The 23,110-nt window shown below is 41.6% G+C and overlaps 1 protein-coding gene across 3 annotated transcripts in view; it reads left to right on the top strand.

Moving 5' to 3' along the window:
* LOC122564151 (AP-2 complex subunit beta) overlaps nucleotides 1-23,110 on the top strand; it is a 310,855-nt gene that overhangs the window by 248,268 nt on the left and 39,477 nt on the right. For all 3 annotated transcript variants that reach the window (XM_043718785.1, XM_043718786.1, XM_043718784.1), the window contains one exon: nucleotides 21,297-21,451. In XM_043718785.1, coding sequence (XP_043574720.1) covers nucleotides 21,297-21,451 — 155 coding nt within the window. The remainder of the gene's footprint in view (nucleotides 1-21,296; nucleotides 21,452-23,110) is intronic.

Genomic DNA, 23,110 nt, shown 5'->3' with positions numbered 1-23,110 from the left:
TCTTTTGACAAAATGTGCCTGCATTTATTGTGCAGGTGTGACCTAATTAACCAAACTGCTGGTGTTACTTTCCAAAGCATTAGTACGCATGGTACTGCTTGTACCAGAGCAATTGATCTTTGTACCTGCATCCTTAAACAGAAAATTAATGAAACATTCATTCCTTTAAGCAATGCTTGGAGACTGTAGCAGCTCATTCCATAGCAGTCAGTGAACCTGAATGTATGTATGTGCTTTTAAAACAGATCAAAGGTAATAAAATACATAAATCGTTGAACCTTAACTTGCATACTTCTCTGATATGTTGCTGGTTTTTACAACCATCTTCTGATTAACACACAAGTAAGCTTCCAATTCTGGTCATTGACAATTTGCCAAGACTAGATTCAAAACTGCATTTCCTCTTAGTTGAAAATGTTTCACTGGAATGAAATACAGTGGCTGCCCTTAGGAGGCAAAACTACAAAAAAAAAGCAGTGACAGAAGTTTGATGTCTGCAGTCTCTGTGCTTTTTGTTTTATTAGCTGACGCTGTTTATTTTCCTTTATCATTACACCCGTGAGAAATCTTAACACTGATGTAAGATTTATAATTTTATAGAAGTCACATTTTTTTATTTTTTTTAATTATGAAATCCAGGAATGTTGCCAAGAATCCAAACACATTGTTCTTGGCAATCCCATTTTTCACAAAAATATTGTCAGTATTGTGATTCACATATTACAGTTCGATCTATTCGTGTATCTGATGCCAGAAATGTGCAAAATTTGTTACGCCTTTTGGTGTTGAGTCTTCACCTCATTTCTAACGGAGGCTTGCTAAGAGCTTCACTTTTTTTTGCTCTTATCACTTGTATTCTTAGGGGACAGTTTTCCCATTTTGCAGACGACTTAGATTGTATAATCTACCTTTGCTTTCCTGCACTACTGGGTATTTCACTGAGTTATGCAGCATTTTCCTCCCTGCAGAATAAATGTCAGTGGAATAAATAAGGCTTGCTGACTCTGTGCCCAGAGAGCAATCAAGTTGTGTGCAGACTGCAGAACAGTAGCTGAGTGAAGTCTGGATTAGACAGCTGTGGATTTCCAATTCAATAACTTTTTAATGAATTTTCTATATTGGTTGATGGGAGAGGTGTTAATTGGCTTTGCAGCCCAGATTTGCAGGTTACTACATGATAATCCATTGCACTTTCATCATTGAAGCCAATGTCTGATGTCCGTTAATGAAGCCGTAAACCCAATTGCTTGTCATTTCATATTTGGCATTGTGTAGAGTGTGCCTGGGAAAAAAACATTTCTCCCTGCCACAACAGATTTTTCAAAATAGTGTTGTCAATATACAACAAAAATACCATGCATTTATTTAGCACTCTTAAAATATTAAGCTTCCAAGCTACTTCACAGGAGTGTTATCAAACAAAATTTGACACTGAGGCACGAAAGGGGATATCGGTGATATCAGCTTGCTGAAGCCAGGAGGTATTAAGGAGCGTACAGAGTCAGAGTTTTCGGGAGGGAAATTCAGTGCTCAGGGCTAGGATGAGTGATTAATATCAGGAATGCTCAAGAGCCAGGATTTGAGGAGTGCAGGTATCCCGATGGATTCTAGCTCTGGAGGAAATCACAGACCGGGAAGGACGAGGTCATGTGAGAATTTGTAAGCAATCAGTTTTGAGAATTTCAAAATTGGGACCATTGCTAATGTGATATAGGTCACCAAGCACAACGATGATGGATGAACAGGACTTTGTGTAAATTACGACGGGGGTCAGTTAGCTTCAGTTGCTGTACCTCTGGTTTGCAATACACAGTGATGCCAGTAATAGTAGTTCACTATGAAGGAGATTCATAATTAAACGGATTTGCCAAATCATTGCCACACTGAGTTTTGCAAAAGTTAAACTCAGCAGTAGTTGCTTCTCTCTAAATGGAGGGCAGCCTACAATTCTAAGGGACTGTGACGACTTTAATTTTCACGACAAGTTAGGATGTGGGCCATGGAATTTTAAATGATATCGAGATTACAGAGGATGGAATGTGGACACTGGCTGGGATTGCATTGGAATGGCCCAGTCTAGAAGTAACAAAATCTTTGGTTTGTTTTCAAGTCTGCTTTGCGAGGTTAGATTCTCTACAGTATGGAAACAGGCCCTTTGGCTCAACACGTCCACACCGACCCTCCAAAGAGTAACCCACCCAGACCCATTCCCCTACCATATATTTACTCCTGACTAATGCACCTGACCTGCACATCTTTGGATTGTGGGAGGAAACCAGAGCACCTGGAGGAAACCCACGCAGACACGGGAAGAATGTGCAAACTCCACACAGTCGCTCAAGTCAGGAATCGAACCCGGCTCCCTGGTCCTGTGAGGCAGCAGTGCTAACCACTGAGCCACCATGCCGCCCCACAGGAGTTGGGAAGCCATGTTGCAGCTCTACAAGACATTGGTTAGGCCACTTTTGGAATATTGCATGCAATTCTGGTCTCCTTCCTGTCGGAAAGATGTTGTGAAACTTGAAAGGGTTCAGAAAAGATTTACAAGGATGTTGCCAGGGTTGGAGGATTTGGGCTATGGGGAGAGGCTGAACAGGCTGGAGCTGTTTTCCCTGGACTGTTGGAAGCTGAGGGGTGACCTTATAGAGGTTTACAAAATTATGGGGGACATGGATAGGATAAATAGACAAACTCTCTTCCCTGGAATCGGGGAGTCCAGAACTAGAGGGCATAGGTTTAGGGTGAGAGGGGAAAGTTATAAAAGGGATCTAAGGGGCAACTTTTTCGCACAGAGGGTGGTACGTGTATGAAATGAGCTGCCAGAGGATGTGGTGGAGGCTGGTACTATTGCAATATTTAAAAGGCATTTGGATGGATATATGAATAGGAAGGGTTTGGAGGGATATGGGCCGGGTGCTGGCAGGTGGGACTAGATTGGGTTGGGATATCTGGTCGGCATGGACGGGTTGGACCGAAGGGTCTTTTTCCGTGCTGTACATCTCTATGACTCTATATGAGTATGAGATTGCCATCCCTTTCAATCCTGGTCTGAGCTTGATGGCCATGTAGTCTGAAAGCTTTAAGTTCACTGGTGATTACTTAAGTTGATGCACTGTGTTAGTATTGTAGCTCATAGGTTAAAGAAAGCAACAAATTTAGCTCCATTTGACAATACAAGGCAACTGAGTTTAGCCTAATTAGCACTAAGTTAAATGAGGCATGTATCCAAAGTTCTGTCATTTTGCTAAATGAAAATTTAAATTGGAATTAAGGTGATTCATAATTAAACGGATTTGCCAAATCATTGCCACACCGAGTTTTGCAAAATTATACTTTCAATGTAGCTTCATACATGAACCATGTGCAGCATGGTGGCTCAGTAGTTAGCACTACTGCCTCCGTGCCAGGGACCTGTGTTCGATTCCTGCCTCGGGTGATTGTCTGTGTGGAGTTTGCATCTACACACTTCCTTTGGTTGCTCTGTCTTCCTCACACAGTCCAAAACTGTGCAGGTTAAGGTGGATTGGCCATGCTAAATTGTCCATCGTTTCCAGGGATGTGTAGGTTAAGTGAATTAGTCATTGGAAATGCAGGGTGGGTCTGGGTGGGATGCTGTTCAGAGGGTCAGTGTGGACTCGAAAGGTCAAATGGCCTGCTTCCACACTGTTGAGATTCTATGATCCATCAATGCCCTAATGTACCAAATCATGTTCATCTTGATGCTTGTTGGCCTACCTTGGTTTTCAGTCTGACAACGCCTCAAATTTGAGATGTTCCTCCTTGCATTCGCATCCTTTCTTGCCTCCGTATCTTTATAAGGTCCTTTCATCCTATTACTGTTTGCAATCTTTACACTTCTCCAGTTCTAACTATTGCACAACTCTAGTTTCCATCACTTTCTAATTTTGCATCTATACTATCTACTCCCTGAACTTTAAATTCCTTTATGTACCTCCCTAAACCTCCCTAGCTCTCTTTGTCTTTCCTCTTCCTATATGCAGTTTAAAACTAACTCCTCTGACCAGTCGTTTGGTTGCCTGCCTCAAAGTTCTGAGATGCTTAGGTTTTGTTTAACAATTTGATGAAGCGATTGAAGAAGCTGCTGCATATAAAAGCAGGTAGTTCATCAGAGGAAAGGGTTGCTGAAGAAGATCATTTTTAAGGTGTACAATTCCTGTTATCTACCACATGAAAGGATGCAGATATGGAGTAAACCTAACAATGTTCCAGATAAAGGTATTTGGAAATGTACCTAAGTTCCCACAAACTGCAAGGCTATGGACCAAAAGTAGGAAATTGGTTTGGGCTGGATAGCTGCTTGTTGACTGGCAGCCACATGATGGGCGAACGCATCTCCCATACCATAAAATGGAAAACCGTGACTATTTTATATTGGTTTAGCTCGAGGTCCTATATCTGTAAGTATTACTGTGTGGTGTTAGGGTCTGTGTTCAAGTTTGGCTCTATCGTTCATGTTGGCTGCTTGCATTGCCAGGATAAGGCTACTCCTTTAAAATTTGCACAGGTGTGTTGACTTATTTCTCAAATAGACAGTAAAGGCTGAACATGAGGGCTGACTGAATTTGCTTCACAGGTGGCGTCAACTTTGTCCAGACCGTGCCTTGTAGTTTGAGGCAGGCCACGATCCTTGGGAGCTTCGGCATCGATCCCTTTAACCAGACCATGTTGTAGTTTGCTGTCAGTTCTACACAATCTGCAAAGTATTATATTGCAACTGGAATCTAACCTCTGTTTGTTGTCGGGAAGTTTCTAGTTGCAACAGGACCAGGTTTTTTCCCAACGTGGCCAACCAGCATCTCTCAATCTTCACAGGTACCTTCAGTGAGTGAAGCATGACACTTTCAAAACTTTGTCTGAACTCAAGTGTCATTACATCTAGTACAGATAGCAAAGGCCTCAACTAGCTGTGTGGAAAGGCAAGCTACCTTCTACTCATTCTGACTCCAGCTGAAAATGTGTTGCTGGAAAAGCGCAGCAGGTCAGGCAGCATCCAAGGAACAGGAGAATCGACTTTTCGGGCATAAGCCCTTCTTCAGGAATCCTGAAGAAGGGCTTACGCCCGAAACGTCGATACTCCTGTTCCTTGGATGCTGCCTGACCTGCTGCGCTTTTCCAGCAACACATTTTCAGCTCTGATCTCCAGCATCTGCAGCCCTCACTTTCTCTCATTCTGACTCTAATTGAGTGCTTTGAACTAACAGGGGTATGCTAAACATTTATAGAAAAAATAAACTTATGGCCTATATGTTGGAGCACAAATGAAACTTAAATCCGAAAGCAAAGTGAAAAATACCTCAGATGCTGAAAATTTGAATTAAGAACGGAAAATGCTGGAAATAACTTAACAGGGCAAGCAGCATCTGTGGAGAGCGAAAAAGAATCATGTTTCAGATCAGTGACCTTTCCATGAGAACTCGCTAAGGGTAGAGATGGAAGAGATTTAAAGCAAATACCAAGACAGGGCAAATGGGAAGGGAAGGTTTAGAAACAAAAGATGAAGGAGCTGCTATTTCGGAAGACAGGAGAGATTTGAAAATGGAACAAGTCAGGAAGCAAAAGCTGTATCTGAAGGAATCCTACATGGGGTCTGTTTTTGCATCATTCTGAATTGTATTTGGACACTTGGGTCTTTCATAACAAACAACAGGGTCACTGACAATATAAGAAGGTTTCTTTACTGAAGTTATTTTCTTTATTGTTGAAAGTTCTCTCATATCATGTTCTAATATAGATTACAAATTGATTTTTATACCATAGAATTCAAAAGTGAAGTGTTTTTAAATCCTGCCTGTTGGAAGTGGAGACAGCCTGACTTGTGTTTCCTCGATTGGTGTCATTCCTTCTTCAAATTTGGCCAACTGACTCCCAGCAATTCACTACATTTTAAAAACCTTCTAAACACATCATCTGCCAACCAAGCTGTGGTCATTTTTTTTCATGAGTTCCATAATGGTCATATCCTTTTTTTTCCTCAAAATCCTCTATCAAATTTTCCCTTGACTCTATAAAGTATTTTGGGATGCTACAAAAATTCAATATCAGCCATTCAAACTGAGTGCGTCTGAATATGACACCCAAATCCTCATTCCAGTTGTGGATTAGAGTCATAGAGATATACAGCATGGAAGCAGACCCTTCGGTCAAACTGGTCCATGCTGACCAGATGTCCTAAATTGATCTAATCTCTTGGCCCATGTCCTTCCTATTCATGTACCCACCCAGATGCCTTTTAAATGCTGTAGTTGTCCCAGCCTCCAAAAGTGGCCTAACCAATGTCCAACACAACCATAGCATGACCTGCCAACTCCTATACTGGATGCTCAGATCAATAAAGGAAAGCATACCAAAAGCTACGTTCACTATCCAATCTACCTATGACTCCACTTTCAAGGAGCTATGAACCTGCATTCCAAGGTCTCTTTGTTTAGCAACTTCCCAGTGTCTTGCCATTAAATCCTGCTAAGGTTTGCTTTCCCAAAATGCTGCACCTCGCATTTATCTAAATTAAACTCCATCTGCCATTCCCCAATCCATTGGCCCATCTGATCAAGATTCCGTTTACTCTGCAGTGACCTTCTTCACTGTCCACTACACCCTCCAATTTTGGTACCATCTCTAAACTTACTAACTATTCCTTCTATGTTCACATCCAAATCATTTATATAAGTGAGGAAAAGCAATGGACTCAGCACTGCTCCTTGTGGCACACCGCTGGTCACAGGTCTCCAGTCTGAAAAGCAACTCTCAGCACACCCTCTATCGTCTACCTTCGAGCCATTTCTTTATCCGTGTTGCAGACGTTTCGTCCCCTGTCTAGGTGACATCCTCAGTGCTTGGGAGCCTCCTGTGAAGCACTTCTGTGTTGTTTCAACAATGAGCACCCAAGCTACAAATCTTCTCACAAACTTTGAACATTTCTTTATCCATATCACAAATTGTCCCTGTATTCCATGTGACCTAAAATACTAAAAATTAATTTATATCTTGTCATGTGCTTAAGTGGTTTATCTGGTTTTATCTGAAGTGCAGCCCTGTATCTAGTAGTGCAGACTTGGACCTAAAACATTGTATTTCACCACAATCAAACCCTTGGCTTATATCCAGCAGAGAGGCTAAGTGCTGCAGGAGAGAAGGTACATTCACACAGCTGGGAACATGTGGGCCAGAGGAATAAACAAAGGAAACTGGAGAGGTGCCATTCAAGCAGGAAGAAAAATGTACGAGTGGAGGAGGAGGAGGAGGGGGTAGGTGAAATTGATAGGGGTGGGGTGGGAAATGGAGAATGAAGAAGGGAATTAGTTGGAAAGTAAAAGGAGAGAGAATAGAGTCAGAGTCCTTCAGCACAGAGACAGACTCTTTGGTCCAAACTGGCCCATGCCAACCAAAATGTCCATCCACACTAACCCCATTTCCCTGCACTTGACCCATATCCTACTAATCCTTTCCTATCCATATATTTGTCCAAATGCCTTTTAATTGTTTTTAATGCACCCGCCTCAATCACTTCCACTGGCAGCTCATTCCTTATGCGTACCAGCCTCTGTGTAAAAAAAAAAGTTGCCCCTCAGATTCCTTTTTATTCTTTCCCCTCTAACCGTAAACTGAAACCTCTAATCCTCTATTTGCCAACCCTGAAAAAAGACTGAATGCATTCACCCTACCCGTGCCTCTCGTGATCTTATACACCTCTAGCATGTTCCCCCCTCAGTCTCCTATGCTCTTTAAAAAAAAGTCCTAATTTGTCCAACTTCTCCCTATAACTCTGACCACTCAGTCCAGGCAACATCCTTGTAAATCTTTTCTACAGTCCTTCCAGTTTAATAACATTTTTCCTATAGCAAAGTGACCAAAACTGAACACCATACTCCCAAGTGAAGTCAACGTCTTATATAACTGCAACATAACTTCCCAGCTTCTATACTCAATGCCCTGATTGGTGAAGGCCAGTGTGCCACAAGCCTCCTTCACTGCCCTGTCTACATAGTTCACTTTCAGAAAACTGTGAACTTAACTCCAAGGTCCCTCTATTCCACTATACTTCTTAAGGCCCTACTATTCACCATGAAACTCCTACATTGATTTCAGTTTCCAAAATGTTAGACCTCACACTTAACTGTATTAAACTCCATTTGCCATATCTTGGCAAAAAGAGATTAGATTAAAAGCCACACAGTGATTCATAGTGTAATTAGTGCAAAGTGAAAGTTTTGTAGGTGAAAAAGGAATACAAAAGCACAATGCATTTGAAGAAAGTCAAACAAAACAAGCATAAATTGACAGGCTCTACCTTTTACTAATTTAAGGTGGTGCAGGGTATCACTGCCTCTAGATGTTTGTTGTCTATTTCTCTAGCTCATCAGCTTTGAAAGATTTGCTTCATGTTGTGTGTCATCTGCTCTCTGTCATCTTAGTCATCTTGCTGCCAATGATTTTTGAAGCACTTTGGGAATGTTATATTTCAAAAGGGCTATATAAATAAAGGTTATGTGACTTACTCATTCCTGATGAAGGGCTTCTGTCTGAAACATCGACTCTCCAGCTCCTCGGATGCTGCCTGACCAGCTGTGCTTTTCCAGCACCATACCCTTCGACCCTGATCTCCAGCATCTGCAGTCCTCACTTTCTCCTTCCTATGTGACTTACTGTCATATTTAGTTTTATGCTCCAGTGAAGTGCTTTGGCTTTTAATAATTGTATGTTCTGTATGTTTGGAAGTTATAATTGTAACACAAATGAGATGTGAGACAGAAAATGTTTGAGGTATAATGATGGGTACACTGACCAAAATTCCACAAGCCCGGCGAGCAAGGAAAGGTGGCAGTTTGCAATGTCATGATGTATGGGCAGTTAACTTCATACAAAATGTGTTCTAAATATTTAGCAAGTTGGCGTGTTACATTTTTCAAAAAAAAAAGGGACTTTGCAAATGTTCTGTCACATTTTAAAAATGGGCTTTGGATAGTTTTGGTTGATGTATAGTTGGTTTCTGGGCATTTTCCTTTGAGCCAGTTGCAGTGTGCCCTAGCTCTTCACATTACTGGCAGTTCATGTCGTATCATTTGTCTTGATTTTCAGTGACAGAATACGATTTTTTTACAGGTTTTATATCAAGCCAGTGAGTGGATGAAAAATTAAGTGTATGATGGCTTTTCTTGCAATACTCAGGACCCCAAATGTGGTTACGGTTAAACAATTTGCTGTAGCCATAGTAACCACGCAACAAGGAAAATTGAACATTCAAGTCAGTATGGTTAAGCCTGAGGGACCCAAGTAACCTCCGGGGAAAAAACGATTTGTCGCAGATCTTATTCACAGCTGGAGCAGCCCACCCTTCTCCTCAGCTAAAGGCCATTGTTGGCAGCAGGTTGCCATTATCATGACAGTCACATGTTACTAACCTAGCCTTTGTTTTTGCAGCACTGCAGCAATGCCTGATCAGAGTACCTTGAATGAACTGCTGCAGCCTTTCTCAGCTCACTGCGAGTTGTGAGCAACTTGTTGACACGGAAAAAGGGGGAGCGATAACATTGTTTCACCAAGTAAAGTTGCATAAATACATCTTTCAATCTTTAAATAGTTCTTCACAAAAACTGCTAATACTCGCCTTTAAAACTGAGCATGTCCAGCTCCATGACGTGATGTTTCTACTTCTGATTAAGCCAAAGATCCTTCAATACTTTGTGCAAATGTCCATTCTCTTGAAAAGAGTTTACAATGCCAGTGTTGGCAGGCTGGGTCTGATCATGAAGGGTGTTGTAGTTTGGCCCAGTGCTGTCCCGGTGTCATATCATGTGCATGGATTCCATGTGCATACTATATCTCTCCACTAGATAGCGGTAGGAAAGCTAGAATACTGACAGATCTTTCCATATAGTCAATTCCAAGATTCCATGAATTCCAATTTCCAACCATGTAAATTGCCTGCTGTGCATTGGTATTCAAAATCATGAGGATTTTATACACGCGGAGGAACTCTTCCTCGTTAGGTACAGATTTACTCCTTTTCCCCACATGCAATCTCTCCATGTCCTCCTCACCCTGCCTTACCCTCTTGCCCAAATAGTTAAATATTTCTCATTTTTAGTTTTTGTGGTTTCATAGGTAAGGAGAAACTACCCTGTCACCTGTTGCCATCCTGTTGGACATCCTTCGGCAAGATGGGAGTAATGCGCTGTCTCTGAATAAGAATCAGGAGCTAAGCTCTTTGACTGTTCTTGCTGAATCTCTGGGGGAAAAAGAATTAGTACTGTTCTAACAATTGAATTTTCTCTATTTGTCACAAATGGCCTCAGTTACACTTACTTTCACAGGAAAAATAGATGCAGAAGTACAGAGGAACCGTGATTATCTGGCATTCGGTTCACCAAATTTCAGGTTATCCAAGCAAGATTGCAAGGTCCCGATGCTTGGCTAACTATGTTATCCGGTATTTGATTATCGGAACGAAATGCTCCCAGCCCATGTCCTTTGGATAATTGAGGTTCCTCTGTATTAATTTAATAATTTAGCTATGTCCTCTGCCTTCATGTATCAATCTGCTTTTTTTTGCTTGAATTGGCCCAGCTCCCTTTTTTTTTTAACCATCTTTTACTATTTATATGTTTGTAAATGGCTTTGCAGTTTCAATTCATGTTCCCTGTTTACTTCTCTTGTATTCTTTTGTCACCTCCCTAAACTTTCAGTGTTCAACCTGGTCCTCAATTATATTTCTGTCATAAGCATATTTGCCTATTTTGTCATAATATCTGCCTTTTTGTCATTGAGGGAACTCTGGACTTTTGTCCAACCTTTACCTTTCAAGGGAGTATACTTGACTTTTTCCAACCTTTTTGTTTGGGAGGGAGGCTGTGTCTTAAGGTTGAGTTTAGAAAGCTGGCTTGATTGGCACTACATCCACAACATCCAGTCCTCCTCCACTGACGCTCAGTAGCAGCAGTGTGTACCATCTACAAGATACCCTGCAGAAATTCACCAAAGAGCCTTGGACAGAACCTTACAAACCCATGATCACTTGCATCTAGAAGGACAAAGGCAGTAGGTATATGGGAACACCAACACTTGCAAGTTTCCTTCCAAGCCACTCGCTATCCTGAGTTGGGAGTATATCACCATTCCTTCACTGTCAATATTTTGGAATTCCCTCCCTATTGGCAATGTGGGTCAACCCCAGCAGATAGACTGCAGCAGTTCAAGAAGGCAGCTCACCACCACCTTCTCAAGGGGCAACTAGGGACGGGTATTGAATGCTGGCCCAGCCAGCAACAACCACATCCCATAAAAATGAATATTTTTTTTTAAAAAGATGAGAGGGATGTGATTGAAACATATAAATGGAGAGACTCGATAGGGAGAGTATTTTCCCTGGTTAGGAAGCGTAGAACTAGAGGTACACAGTCTCAGGGTATGAGGTAGACCATTTAGAACTGAGACCATTAGGAAATGTTTATTCACTCAAAAAATGATGAACCAGTGGAATTCTCTGCCACAAAAGGCTGTGAAAGCCAAGTCATTGAATATGTCCAAAATAGAGAGAAATGTTTAGACCTTAAAGGGATCAAGGAATGTATGGAGCGAAAGGGGTAAATGGCATGGAGTGTTAAACATGATCATATTGAATGATCGTGAACCCTTGAAGCACTCAATGACCCACTCCTGCTCCTTTTTTATATGTTACCAATTTTCTTATCAACCAAGTAGTTTGGCAAAAAAAGCAAAAACTACGAGGGAAGCAAAAATTCTTTTTCACACAACCAGTTGATGTCTGCAGTGCAAAGCCTGACAGTGTGGTAGAGGCAGATTCAACGAAAACTTTCAAAGGGGAGTTGACTACTATCTGCAAAGTAAGAATGCACCTCAGGGAAGAAGGTGGAAGATTGGCACTATGTGAATTGTTCATGCAGACATGATAGGCAGAATGCCATCTTTCTGTGCTCTAATAGTTCCATGAACCACTTTAGTTTGCCCCCACCTCTGAAGTTTTATGAATATTTGCAGTTCATACAATTCAGTAAAGCATTTACCAATTATAACTGGTATATTTCAGGTGTAGTGCAGTTCTAAAGCATATATTTCATGAAAGGGTTGCTTTGGGCTGCATGTGGAACCTGCTGACTGAGAGCTGAATCTACTTTAACAAGTGCTGGGAAGAAAGAAGTAGGAATGGCAGATCTCCATCTCTGGAGCAGAGAGAGGATCTGAGATTGATTGCAATGCTTTGAACTCCACACATCTGAGTTTAACGCCATACAAATTCCGAGTCAAGACTCTGAGCCTTTTGGTCTGTGGGGCTTGGTAACACGTCACGCTGTGCACTTCCCAATCCATCACATAAATGAGATGTAGCTGTCATTTATCTGTCTGTATTTTCAGCAATAAACAGGGCACTTTATGGACTGGAAACTTCTGAATGCAACAGAATAGCTTCAGATGTTCACCCCCACGTTTGTGATGGTCCCTGCACTCACTAACGGTATTTCCAGATATCTGCCTGGTCACGAGCAGGCTCTCTTCATCTCTGAGAGGGTCTTTTTAATATGCTTGAAATTCTAAGGCAACAAAGACTGCATGATTGTCATTGCTTCGCCTTTTCCCATTAGGAGGCCTGTTCGTTTTGTAGAAAGCAGGATTATAGTTATTTGAGAGAACAGTATCAAGATCATGGGAAGGCAGCATCAAATACCTTGCTGCACTTAACTCAGTTATGAATTGCTACTTAATTTTTACCTGCAAAATAAATGACAGCATTACCAGAACCCTGAATGCCTGTTCCAATCTAATAAAACAGCTTTGAAGGCTCTAAATGGCTCTTAAATTTCTCATATCTGAGTTGCTTTGTAATTACTCCCCACTTTTAAGTCCAAAACTTTTGTTGGCCACATATCTTCGAACAGTAAATCATTGGATAGCGACATGTCATATCTGTACTTACGTGAAGCTTACTTCAAATCTCAGAGACAATGGGCCCCTCAACTTCATAACTTCAGATCTGCAAAGTAACAAGGGAGTGCTTTTGAGACTAGTTACCCTATATCCTTAATTGAAGTCTGAAGACTACCTTCTGTTGAATATCCAAGGTCATTGACCATGTGACTGAGGCTACTAATTTACTAAAGGAAAGCTGCTATTTGCTTTTTGTTGTGTATCAGTTGCTACTTGTCATGCAATCCAAACTGTTCTTAAATTCTGAAATATTTTTATCTTACTACTTGGAAAAAACTGGATAGTTGGTGGAAAAATATCAACAATACCATAGCTGCAGTGAAAGGCAGTGCCGTTCTGCCTGTCAAAAACTGCAAGGCTTAAGTCTGAAAAGTTTCACCTAGCCTGTTTTCTAAAAGCTCCAAATTCACCTGTGAAGAAGCTGAGTCTTCAGTTAGAGCAATTGCCTGGGCCTGCTTCACTTCAAAGGAATCCTGCAGTTCATCAAGATCTGACTTCAACCATCTAACTTTCGCAGAACTGCAATTCCAGAGTGGGAAAAGCCTTATGCTTGACTGGACTTTAAAACACGTCAACTCTTTTGTTTAGTCGTAATTGTAGAAGTATGGTACATTCCTTACTTGTATCCTTCCTGGTGTGTGACCGATGTAGGGGGTAGTGTAATTTTTAAACTGTTAGCTGCATTTTAGTCTTCTCTACCTTATAGTAAACACAAGCGCCTTATAGTAAACACAAGCAGGCACTCGAAACCGGTGCCGGACCTCCCCCATGTTTTTATGAATGAAACAATTGTAACAGCTTTCCTCGATAGCTGAGAGACCGCCCTTAACCACAGTTGTACAACATCATCCATATAAGGAAAGAACGGGGAACTCGAACACTGATTGGCCAAGTGAGTAACAAAATAATCGCAGGCACCAGAACCCAAATAAGGAAAACAGTGGGGAACCCTAGCACTCATTGGTCAAGACAGCAGTAGGAGACCCAGCCCACATTTACGTGTATATAATGTGTGGAGATTATTATTAATGTGTGTAACCACGAGGCATTGCACCCGACTTTGCAAAGTTGAATGAAAAGTTTTGGACAGACTCCTCCGTGTCTTTATTCCTGGGAAGGGAAATAAAAGTGCCGGAGATGGGGCTGGACAGCCGCATATCTCGCACACCGACACACTGAAATATCAGCTCTGCTCATAGTCTGAACAAATTTCAAGGGTTGTGATATTTACAGGTGGTTTGTGATGCGAGTGGATTAAGAAATAATTTTGCGTTGTTCAATTGGACTAGAATTGCTATTGCCTTGAGCTATGGAATACGAAAATGAAAGCTCTCCCTATTTTCACTAACCCTTCTGGAGGGTTTGCCAATGTGAATGTATCAGTTTTATATTAGCTATCCCTGTGTGTCTCTGGAGTGAAGATGCTAAATGCTGAATTGTTTGCTGTTTCTACTGTGAACCCAGCATCTGGACGGAAAGTACCAAAATCTGTTTCGCACATAATTTTTCCACACAGCAGAGAGAGGGAGAAGAGTCTTTATCACATCAGTCTGGGTTTGGTTCAAACCAATTGGCTGAGTTGAAATGCTTTTATGTTACCCCACTGTGCTGACTACATTCAGTTGATGTGTTTTTTTATTAATTCTGAAAACTAGCTTCACTCTCTCAGTTTGAACCCAACAATGTAATTATGGTGAGAAGGAACTTCAAAACAATCTGAGCTATAGGCTCATTTGCCATTCCCTGTCTAGATAGTGCGAAGTAACAATCAGCAAACAAAATGCTGGATTATAGTGCCAGATCAGTTGTATCAAGACCCCCAAAATATTAGGTGTGCCTATAATTCTGGTCTGAGAGGAGACTGCAACTGGGTTAATTCAAGTGCTAGAGAAGTTTTGAAGTGTGATTCCATGAGCTAGTGCTCTTTAATCCTTAATTTGCTGCAGAGCCTGTATACTTTAAATAATGGCATTGAGAAAAGTGGTGTTGTCGTGATTGAGGTCAGCCAGGTGGACCTCATAGAATATGAATTCACTGACTGGGGCTGTTCATCTGATCCAATCAGGGAGCCCTGGCTGTCTGATACAAACCGGAGTGTCTGGGGGAAAAAAAAACAAACAGGAGTGTCAGAGGTTCTGCTCACTCTGAGAGCTGGCTCTGAGGGAGCTGGATCAGGGTCAAGGCCTTTTTGTTTGTAAATAAAGGGGGACTTGGTGACGGGATACCAGCCTCTGTAGAGTCATTTCAGTGATGAGCTAAAGTTTTCAATGCACTATGGCTCTTATGTTGATGAGAGGGACAAGAATAGATTCTTGGAAAGTGATATAATTACTGGAAGTGTTATTGCCATATTAACAGTTAAAGATGGAAACAAACAATAGTCATCCTGTGAAAGGCATGTCACAAATAGCAGATAGATCTTGGTGAACAAAAAGAAATAAGGTTACTGGAGGGACACGATTAAAGTGCCTGTAAATGAGAATGTATTGTAACTAAGTCTTGAGCATTTGTCTTTTTTCCTAATAAAATGCTTGCCTGCCATTCATTTTGTAAAAGCTATAAATTCACTATAATATGTGCAAAAGACTGCCTTGCCTGCTGGGACAAAAACATCTATTTTGGTTGCTCTCTGATTTTGTATATACATGGGTCTATAAATTGACTGAAATGGAAGTAGACCTATAAGTAACTTGGTTAAAGTGGGAATACTTGCCTTGAAATGAATAGCTTAAAGCTTCACTTAGTGAGTCAAGTTGAAGTGGCTCAGCACATAACTGAGTAGGTTTAATGTATGTGCAGCATATTTGCAGACAATCGCGAGAGAGCTGGAGTGTTTAAAGGTGCAGAGAAGACCAACTGAGCAGCAGCGGTCTGTATTTAATCAGAATTCAGAGCAATAGAAGGGGAGAATTTTAAATGCCTTTGGACACTTAAATCAACCCATAATATGTGTTTTGAGATAACTGGTAATGTTCATAGTTTCACTGAGAATTGATTTTGCATTAGAGAATCAAAATGTAGATCAATTTATGTGGAGATTTTCTTGCATTCAGAGGAAGTGAGGGTCGCTGGATAGGCCAGCATTTATTGACCAACCCTACTCACATTTGAAAAGATGGCGTTGAGCTGGTTTCTTAAACCGCTAAAGACTCCGCAGGAAGACACTCAATGCCGTTAAGGAAGTGTTCCAGGAGTTTAATCTGTGACACTGAAGGAATGGTGATATCTTTCCAGGCCAGATGGTGAGCAACTTGGAGGGAAGTTTGCACATGGTGATGTCTCAGTGGTTAGCACTGCTGCCTCACAGCGTGAGGGATCCGGGTTCAAATCCAGCCTCTGGCATCTGTCTGTGTGGAGTTTGCACATTCTCCCCGTGTCTGCGTGGGTTTCCTCCGGGTGCTCCGGTTTCCTCCCACAATCCAAAGATGTGCCGGTTAGGTGAATTGGCCATGCTAAATTGCCCATAATGTTCACGGATGTATGGGTTAGTTGCATTGGTCAGAAGTAAATGTAATTTAATAGGTTAGGGAATAGGTCTGGGTGGATTAATGTTCGGAGAGTCAATGTGGACTTGTTAGGCCAAATGGCCAGATTCCACGTGTAGGGCTTCTACGGCCTTATGATTTTCATGTATCTGCTGTTCTTGACCTTTATAAATGGTATTGGTAATAGATTTGGAAGGTTCCCATCTGAGGAGTGTTCATGAGTTCACGCAGCATCTTGCAGATGGTACAGCTACTGATACTGAGTGTCAGTGGTGGGGGAATGAATGTTTGTAAATGTAATGCTAATCAAACAAGCTGCTCTTTCCTGAATGGTGTCAAGCTTTCTTGATTGTTAGTGGGAGCTGCATTCCCTCAGGCAAGTGGGGAGTATTCTATCATGCTTCTGACTTATGCATTATAGATGGTGAACATAGTCAGAAAGTGAGTACCTCACTGCAAGATTCCTAGCCTCTGACGTCCTCTTGCAGCCATAGTGTTTATATGGCTCAATGATAATCCTTCAATATGTTGATAGTGGGGAATTCGGGGATGGTAATGCCATTAAATGTCAGTGGGTGCTGGTTAGATTCTCGCATGTTGGAGATAGTCATTGACTGGAGTTTGTGTGGTTCAAACCTTTCTTGCCACTTGCCAGGCCAAACCAAGATGTTCTCTAGATTTTGTATTTGGACATAGACTGTTTCCGTACCTGACGAGTCATTGCTGAGCATTATGCAAGCATCAGCATTATATCCCACACTTGACCTTGTGATAGAGGGAAGGTCATTGGTGGAGCCGTTGAAACATTTTGGGCTTAGGACATTACCCTCCCTGGATCTGAGATAACTGACCTACAACAACCACAATCATCTTCTTTTGTGTCGTGGCTCCAACCAGTGGAGAATTTTCCACCTGATTCTCCTTATTCCAGTTTTGCTCAGGCCCCTTGATATTGAGGGCAGTCACTCTCTCAGTTAAGGGAAAGAAGTCACTGGTGGGAGTGGTCTGTAGGCCCTCAACAGTAGTTACACTCTAGGGTGAGATGTAAATGAAGGTTTGTCGATGAAAAGTGTACAATGTCACCAACACACAGCACCACCTTAAGTACAAAGTACCTAGGTAACAAAATAAATAAAAAGTGGCACTACATTACAGATAGCTACGGCTACTACAGATATATTGGTTGTCATCTTCCACAATTATCTCAGTTCTAGAAGTGTCAAAACAGTTTGGAAACTTACAAATAAACAGCTCTATTCAGGACAGGAGGGAGAAAGAAAGTTGGAAACTAAATGCCAGTTAATTAAACATCATTCATTGGGAAACTGTTAGAGCCCATAGATAAGGAGATAGTAGCAGACTGTCAGTTAGAGCCAAAATGGTTTTGTGAAAGAGAAATAATATTTGACATGAGGATGTGATAAGCAAGGTGAATAAAGGGGAATAGTAAATGATGTGCATTTTGGCATTTGAAAAGGCATTTTAAATGTGCCACGTAAAAAGTTACTGCACAAAATAAAAAATTGCGGGGTTGGATTTCCTATTGCGTGATTGTAAATGTGAAGTGTTGCATTTACGTCACCATGATATGGAGCTGCTGGTGTTGGACTGAGGTGAACAAAGTTAAAAATCACACAACACCAGGTGATAGTCCAACAGGTTTAATTGGAAGTACGAGCTTTCAGAGCGCTGCTCCTTCGTCGGGTAGCTGATGAAGGAGCAGCGCTCTGAAAGCTCATACTTCCAAATAAACCTGTTGGGCTATCACCTGGTGTTGTGTGACTTTTAGCATTAGCTAAGGCAAACTGAGGCAGGACTGATGGTAGGGCTCTGAGACAAAGTGACCAAGTGGAGTCGGAGGTCGACAGGGTGGTGAAGAAGGCGTTTGGCATGTTTGCCTTTATTGGTCAGAACATTAAGTTTGGGATTTGGGATGTCATTATTGCAGCTTGGTGGACATTGGAATGTACAATTCTGGTCACTCTTCTATCGGAAAATTGTTAAACTTGAGAGTTACAGAAAAGATATACAAGGATGTTGCCAGAGCTGGTGGGTTTGAGCTCAAGGGAGAGGCTGATTAGGCTGGGGCTTTTTGTCCTGGAAAGTCAGAAGCTGAGGGGTGACCTTACAGAAATTTAGAAAATCATGAGGGAGATAAGGTCAATAGCCAAGGTCTTTTCCCCAGCTTGGGGGAGTCCAAAATTAGATTTAATGTGAGAGGGCAGGAGTTTAAAAATGCCTAAGGGGCAACTTTTTCACACAGAAGGTGGTGCGTGTATGGAAGAGCTGTCAGAGAAAGTGGTGGGGTTGGGTATAATTACAGCATTTAAAAGGCATCTGGATGAGTATATGAATAGGAAGGGTTTAGAGGGATATAGGCCAAATGCTGGTAATTGGGACTTAGTCAGATTGGGATGTCTGCTCAGCACAGACAAGTTGGATCAAAGGATTTGTTTCAAGGCTGTATGATTAGGGGATTCCTTAACAAACTGCAAAGAGAGGTGACATAAATGCATAACTTTCAGGTTGGCAAACTGTAACTGGTTGAATAGCCTGAACTATCTATATTCATGACATGAGTGAATGAACAGACTGTATGATTTACAAAGATAGATGGGAAAGCAAGCTGTGTGGTTGCAAGGGATATTAGTTGAGTGAGTGGGGGAGGGGGGCAGTGGGGGAAGAAATTGAAAGATGAAATGTAATGTAGGAAAATGTGAGCTTGTTGACTGTGGCAGGAAGGATAGAAAAGCAGAATCTTATTTAAACAGAGAGACTAGCTCAGAGGTATCTTGGTGTTCTTGCACATGAATCATAAATAGTTAGCTCCCAGGCACAGCAGATAATTACAAAGGCAAATAGAATGTTTGCTGCTTTTGTACGAGAAATGAAGTAGGCAAATAGGGAAATCTTGCTCCAACTATGTTAGACTTTAGTGAGACCACACCTGGCTCCTGAAGCACTGTGTAGCTCTGTTGGCTGAATGTTTGTGATACAAAATGTTGCCAACAGCATGGGTTCAGTTCCTGTACTGGCTGAGGTCAGCACAAAGACCTGCCTTCTCCAGCTCACCACTCACCAATGGGGTGGTGAGCAGAGCCTAAGGATCACCAGTCATCTCTCTCTCACACAAGATCAGGCCAAGGCCCTCTGGGGCTTTCATTTGCAGTACTCAGTGCAGTTTTGGTCTCCTAACTGGAGGATTTCCTTTTGGAGCAAGTTCACTGTGCTGATTCAAGGGTGAAGAGGTTGGCTTCAAGAAAAGATTGAGCGCATTGGGCCTATACTTCTTGGAGTCATAGAGATGTACCGCACAGAAACAGACCCTTCGGTCCAACTTGTCCATGCCGACCAGATATCCTAACCCAATCTAGACCCATTTGCCAGCACTATTCATATACCCATACAGAGATGATCTTATTAAAATGTAAGATTCTAAGGGGACTTGGTAAGATAGATGGCAAGAAAATGTTTCCACACTTGTGCAATTCTAGAACCACTGACATGGTATAAAAATAAGGCGCTGCCATTTAAGGTGGAGATTCCTTCTCTCAGGGTTGGGGGGTGTCATTCATCTTTGGAATTCTCTTTGCCAACAAGTAATAGAGGCAATAAGACTTAGGCCATTTGGTTCATCAAATCTGCTTCACTATTCAATAAGTTCATGGCTAATATAATAATCCTCAATTCCACTTTCCTGCCTTTTGCCCACACCACTTCATCTCTGTCCTAAATGGACAACCCCTTTCTCTGAGATTATGCCATCTGAATTCTTGTCCTAGACCCTCCCATAATGAGAAGCAGCCTCTTCAAATCTACCTTGTCAAGTTTCACCTAGGTTGCCTCTCACTCTTCTAAACTCCAATGAATAGAGCTCCAATATCTGAGTGAAACCTAGCGTACTTTAACTGGCATTTGCCTGTCATATTCCCTGCTGCACTTGGGTGCAAACTTATTATAATTCTTGCATGATGATCCCCAGATCATGCAGTGCTGGAACTTTCTGCTATTGAGTCTGGTCATTGAATGTTTTCACAACTGAGTTATGCAGATTTTTGATTAGTAAGGTTGCCATGGTCATGAGAGAAGCAAGGAAGTGAACTTGAGGCTGTGGGTTATTATCTTGTTGAATTGCTAAATAGGTTCAAGGACCAATATGACTTACTCCAGCTTTTAGTGATGTTATTCTGTTGCAACTTTTAGTGAATGGTGCAAAAGCTTGGACATTTTTAGAAGCAGGCCACTTACTGAAGTCTAGTAAAGAATGCATTTTCTGTAAACATGGAATTTATTTTGGCATGCAGCTTCGATTTTTCAAGTCTTGCACCTGCCAGACTCTAAAATTCACTTTTAGAATTCTATAGGTACCAAACATTCTTATAAAAATCAAAACCAGAGGGTCATTGCCCTGGAACGTGGAATTTGCAATTGATCACTCGTCTTTTATTTGACATCAGGAGCCATAATCCACTACAGTTGGCTGTTTATTCCACTACTCAGAAATACCTGACCAATAGCCAAGTTAGCAACTAAACATCGGTCATTTTTCTAACAGTCGATTACCTGCACCTAACCTTATGTTTTACCAGTGACAGTTTGCACGGTACACTCTTGTGTGCAAATCTCTGCACCCTATTTGAATCTAACTTGCTTGTGTGACCTCTGAAATACAACCGAACAGGCCAGGAACGTAATGATCAAAAACAGCAATAAAAGTTCATTAAGGAATGAAGTCCAAAGGACATTTGAAAATAACCAAGCCATAGAGAGATCTCGAGAAGTAGCAACCAATTGAAGAAATGATGTAAGCAGTATTTTGCTCACCCGTACCGTGGTATTTTTTCTTTACAGACATGGTATCCAATAAATTGCAGAATAGCAATGTGTTTACCATTGCAAAGAGGAATGTGGAAGGCCAGGACATGTTGTACCAATCCTTGAAGCTAACCAATGGAATCTGGATGTTGGCAGAGTTACGCATTCAACCTGGAAACCCTAACTATACGGTAAGATCATGCACCAAAAGTCAAGAGTTTTCGATGAAATAATAATGTACTGGCATTAGAGCTCCAATATCTGAGTGAAACCTAGCGTACTTTAACTGGCGTTGAGGACTCTACAACGTATCTTCATTATCCCTGGGGAAGGCAGTTGAACTCAGGGCATGGTTAAGAACATGGGACTGGGATATCATAGCAATTACAGAAACATGGCTCAGGGATGGGCAGGACTGGCAGCTTAATGTTCCAGGATACAAATGCTACAGGAAGGACAGAAAGTAATGTTCCAGGATACAAATGCTACAGGCAATTTTGATAAGGGATAGCATTACAGCTGTGCTGAGGGAGGATATTCCTGTATATACATCTAGAGAAGTTATTTGAGTGGAACTGAGAAATAAGAAAGGGATGATCACCTTATTGGGATTGTATTATAGATCCCCTAATAGTCAGAGGGAGATTAAGAAACATACTTGTAAGGAGATCTCAGCTATCTGTAAGAATAATAGGGCAGTTATGGTAGGGGATTTTAACTTTCCGAACATAGACTGGGACTGCCATAGTGTTAAAGGTTTAGATGGAGAGAAATCTGTTAAGTGTGTACAAGAAAATTTTCTGATTCAGTATATGGATGTACCTACTAGAGAAGGTGCAAAACTTGACCTACTCTTGGGAAATAAGGCAGGGCAGGTGACTGAGGTGTCAGTGGGGGAGCACTTTGGGGCCAACGACCATAATTCTATTAGATTTAAAATAGTGATGGAAAAGGATAGACTGGATCTAAAAGTTGAAGTTCAGAGAAGGTATATTCCTGTTAGGGTGAAAGGAAAGGCTGGTAGGTATAGGGAATGCTGGATGACTAAAGAAAATTGAGGGTTTGGTTAAGAAAAAGAAGGAAGCGTATGTATGGTATTGACAGGATAGATCGAGTGAATGCTTAGAAGAGTATAAACGCAGTAGGAATATACTTAAGAGGGAACTCAGGAGGGCAAAAAGGGGACATGAGATAGCTTTGGCAAATAGAATTAAGGAGAATCCAAGGGGTTTTTACAAATACATTAAGGACGAAAGGGAAACTAGGGAGAGAATAGGGCCCCTCAAAGATCAACAAAGTGGTCTTTGTGGAGCCGCAGAAAATGGGGGAGATACTAAATGAGTATTTTGCATCAATATTTACTGTGGAAAAGGATATGGAAGATATAGAAAGTAGCAAAATAGATGGTGACACCTTGCAACATGTCATATTATAGAGGAGGAAGTGCTGGATGTCTTGAAACGCATAAAGGTGGATAAATCCCCAGGACCTAATCAGGTGTACCCTAGAACTCTGTGGGAAGCTAGAGAAGTGATTGCTGGGCCTCTTGCTGAGATATTTGTATCATCGATAGTCACAGGTGAGGTGCCGGAAAACTGGAGGTTGGCTAACGTGGTGCCACTCTTTAAGAAGGGTGGTAAGGACAAGCCAGGGAACTATAGACCAGTGAGCCTGACGTCGGTGGTGGGCAAGTTGTTGGAGGGAATCCTGAGGGACAGGATGTACATGTATTTGGAAAGACAAGGACTAATTCGGGATAGTCGACATGGCTTTGTGCATGGGAAATCATGTCCCACAAACATGATTGAGTTTTTACAAGAAATAACAAAGAGGATTGATGAGGGCAGAGC

This window comes from Chiloscyllium plagiosum, chromosome 28 (genome assembly GCF_004010195.1).
Source record: "Chiloscyllium plagiosum isolate BGI_BamShark_2017 chromosome 28, ASM401019v2, whole genome shotgun sequence".
NCBI classification, from domain to species: domain Eukaryota; kingdom Metazoa; phylum Chordata; class Chondrichthyes; order Orectolobiformes; family Hemiscylliidae; genus Chiloscyllium; species Chiloscyllium plagiosum.
The sequence above is the reverse complement of the archived record's forward strand: the minus strand, read 5'-3'. Positions and strand labels throughout refer to the sequence as shown.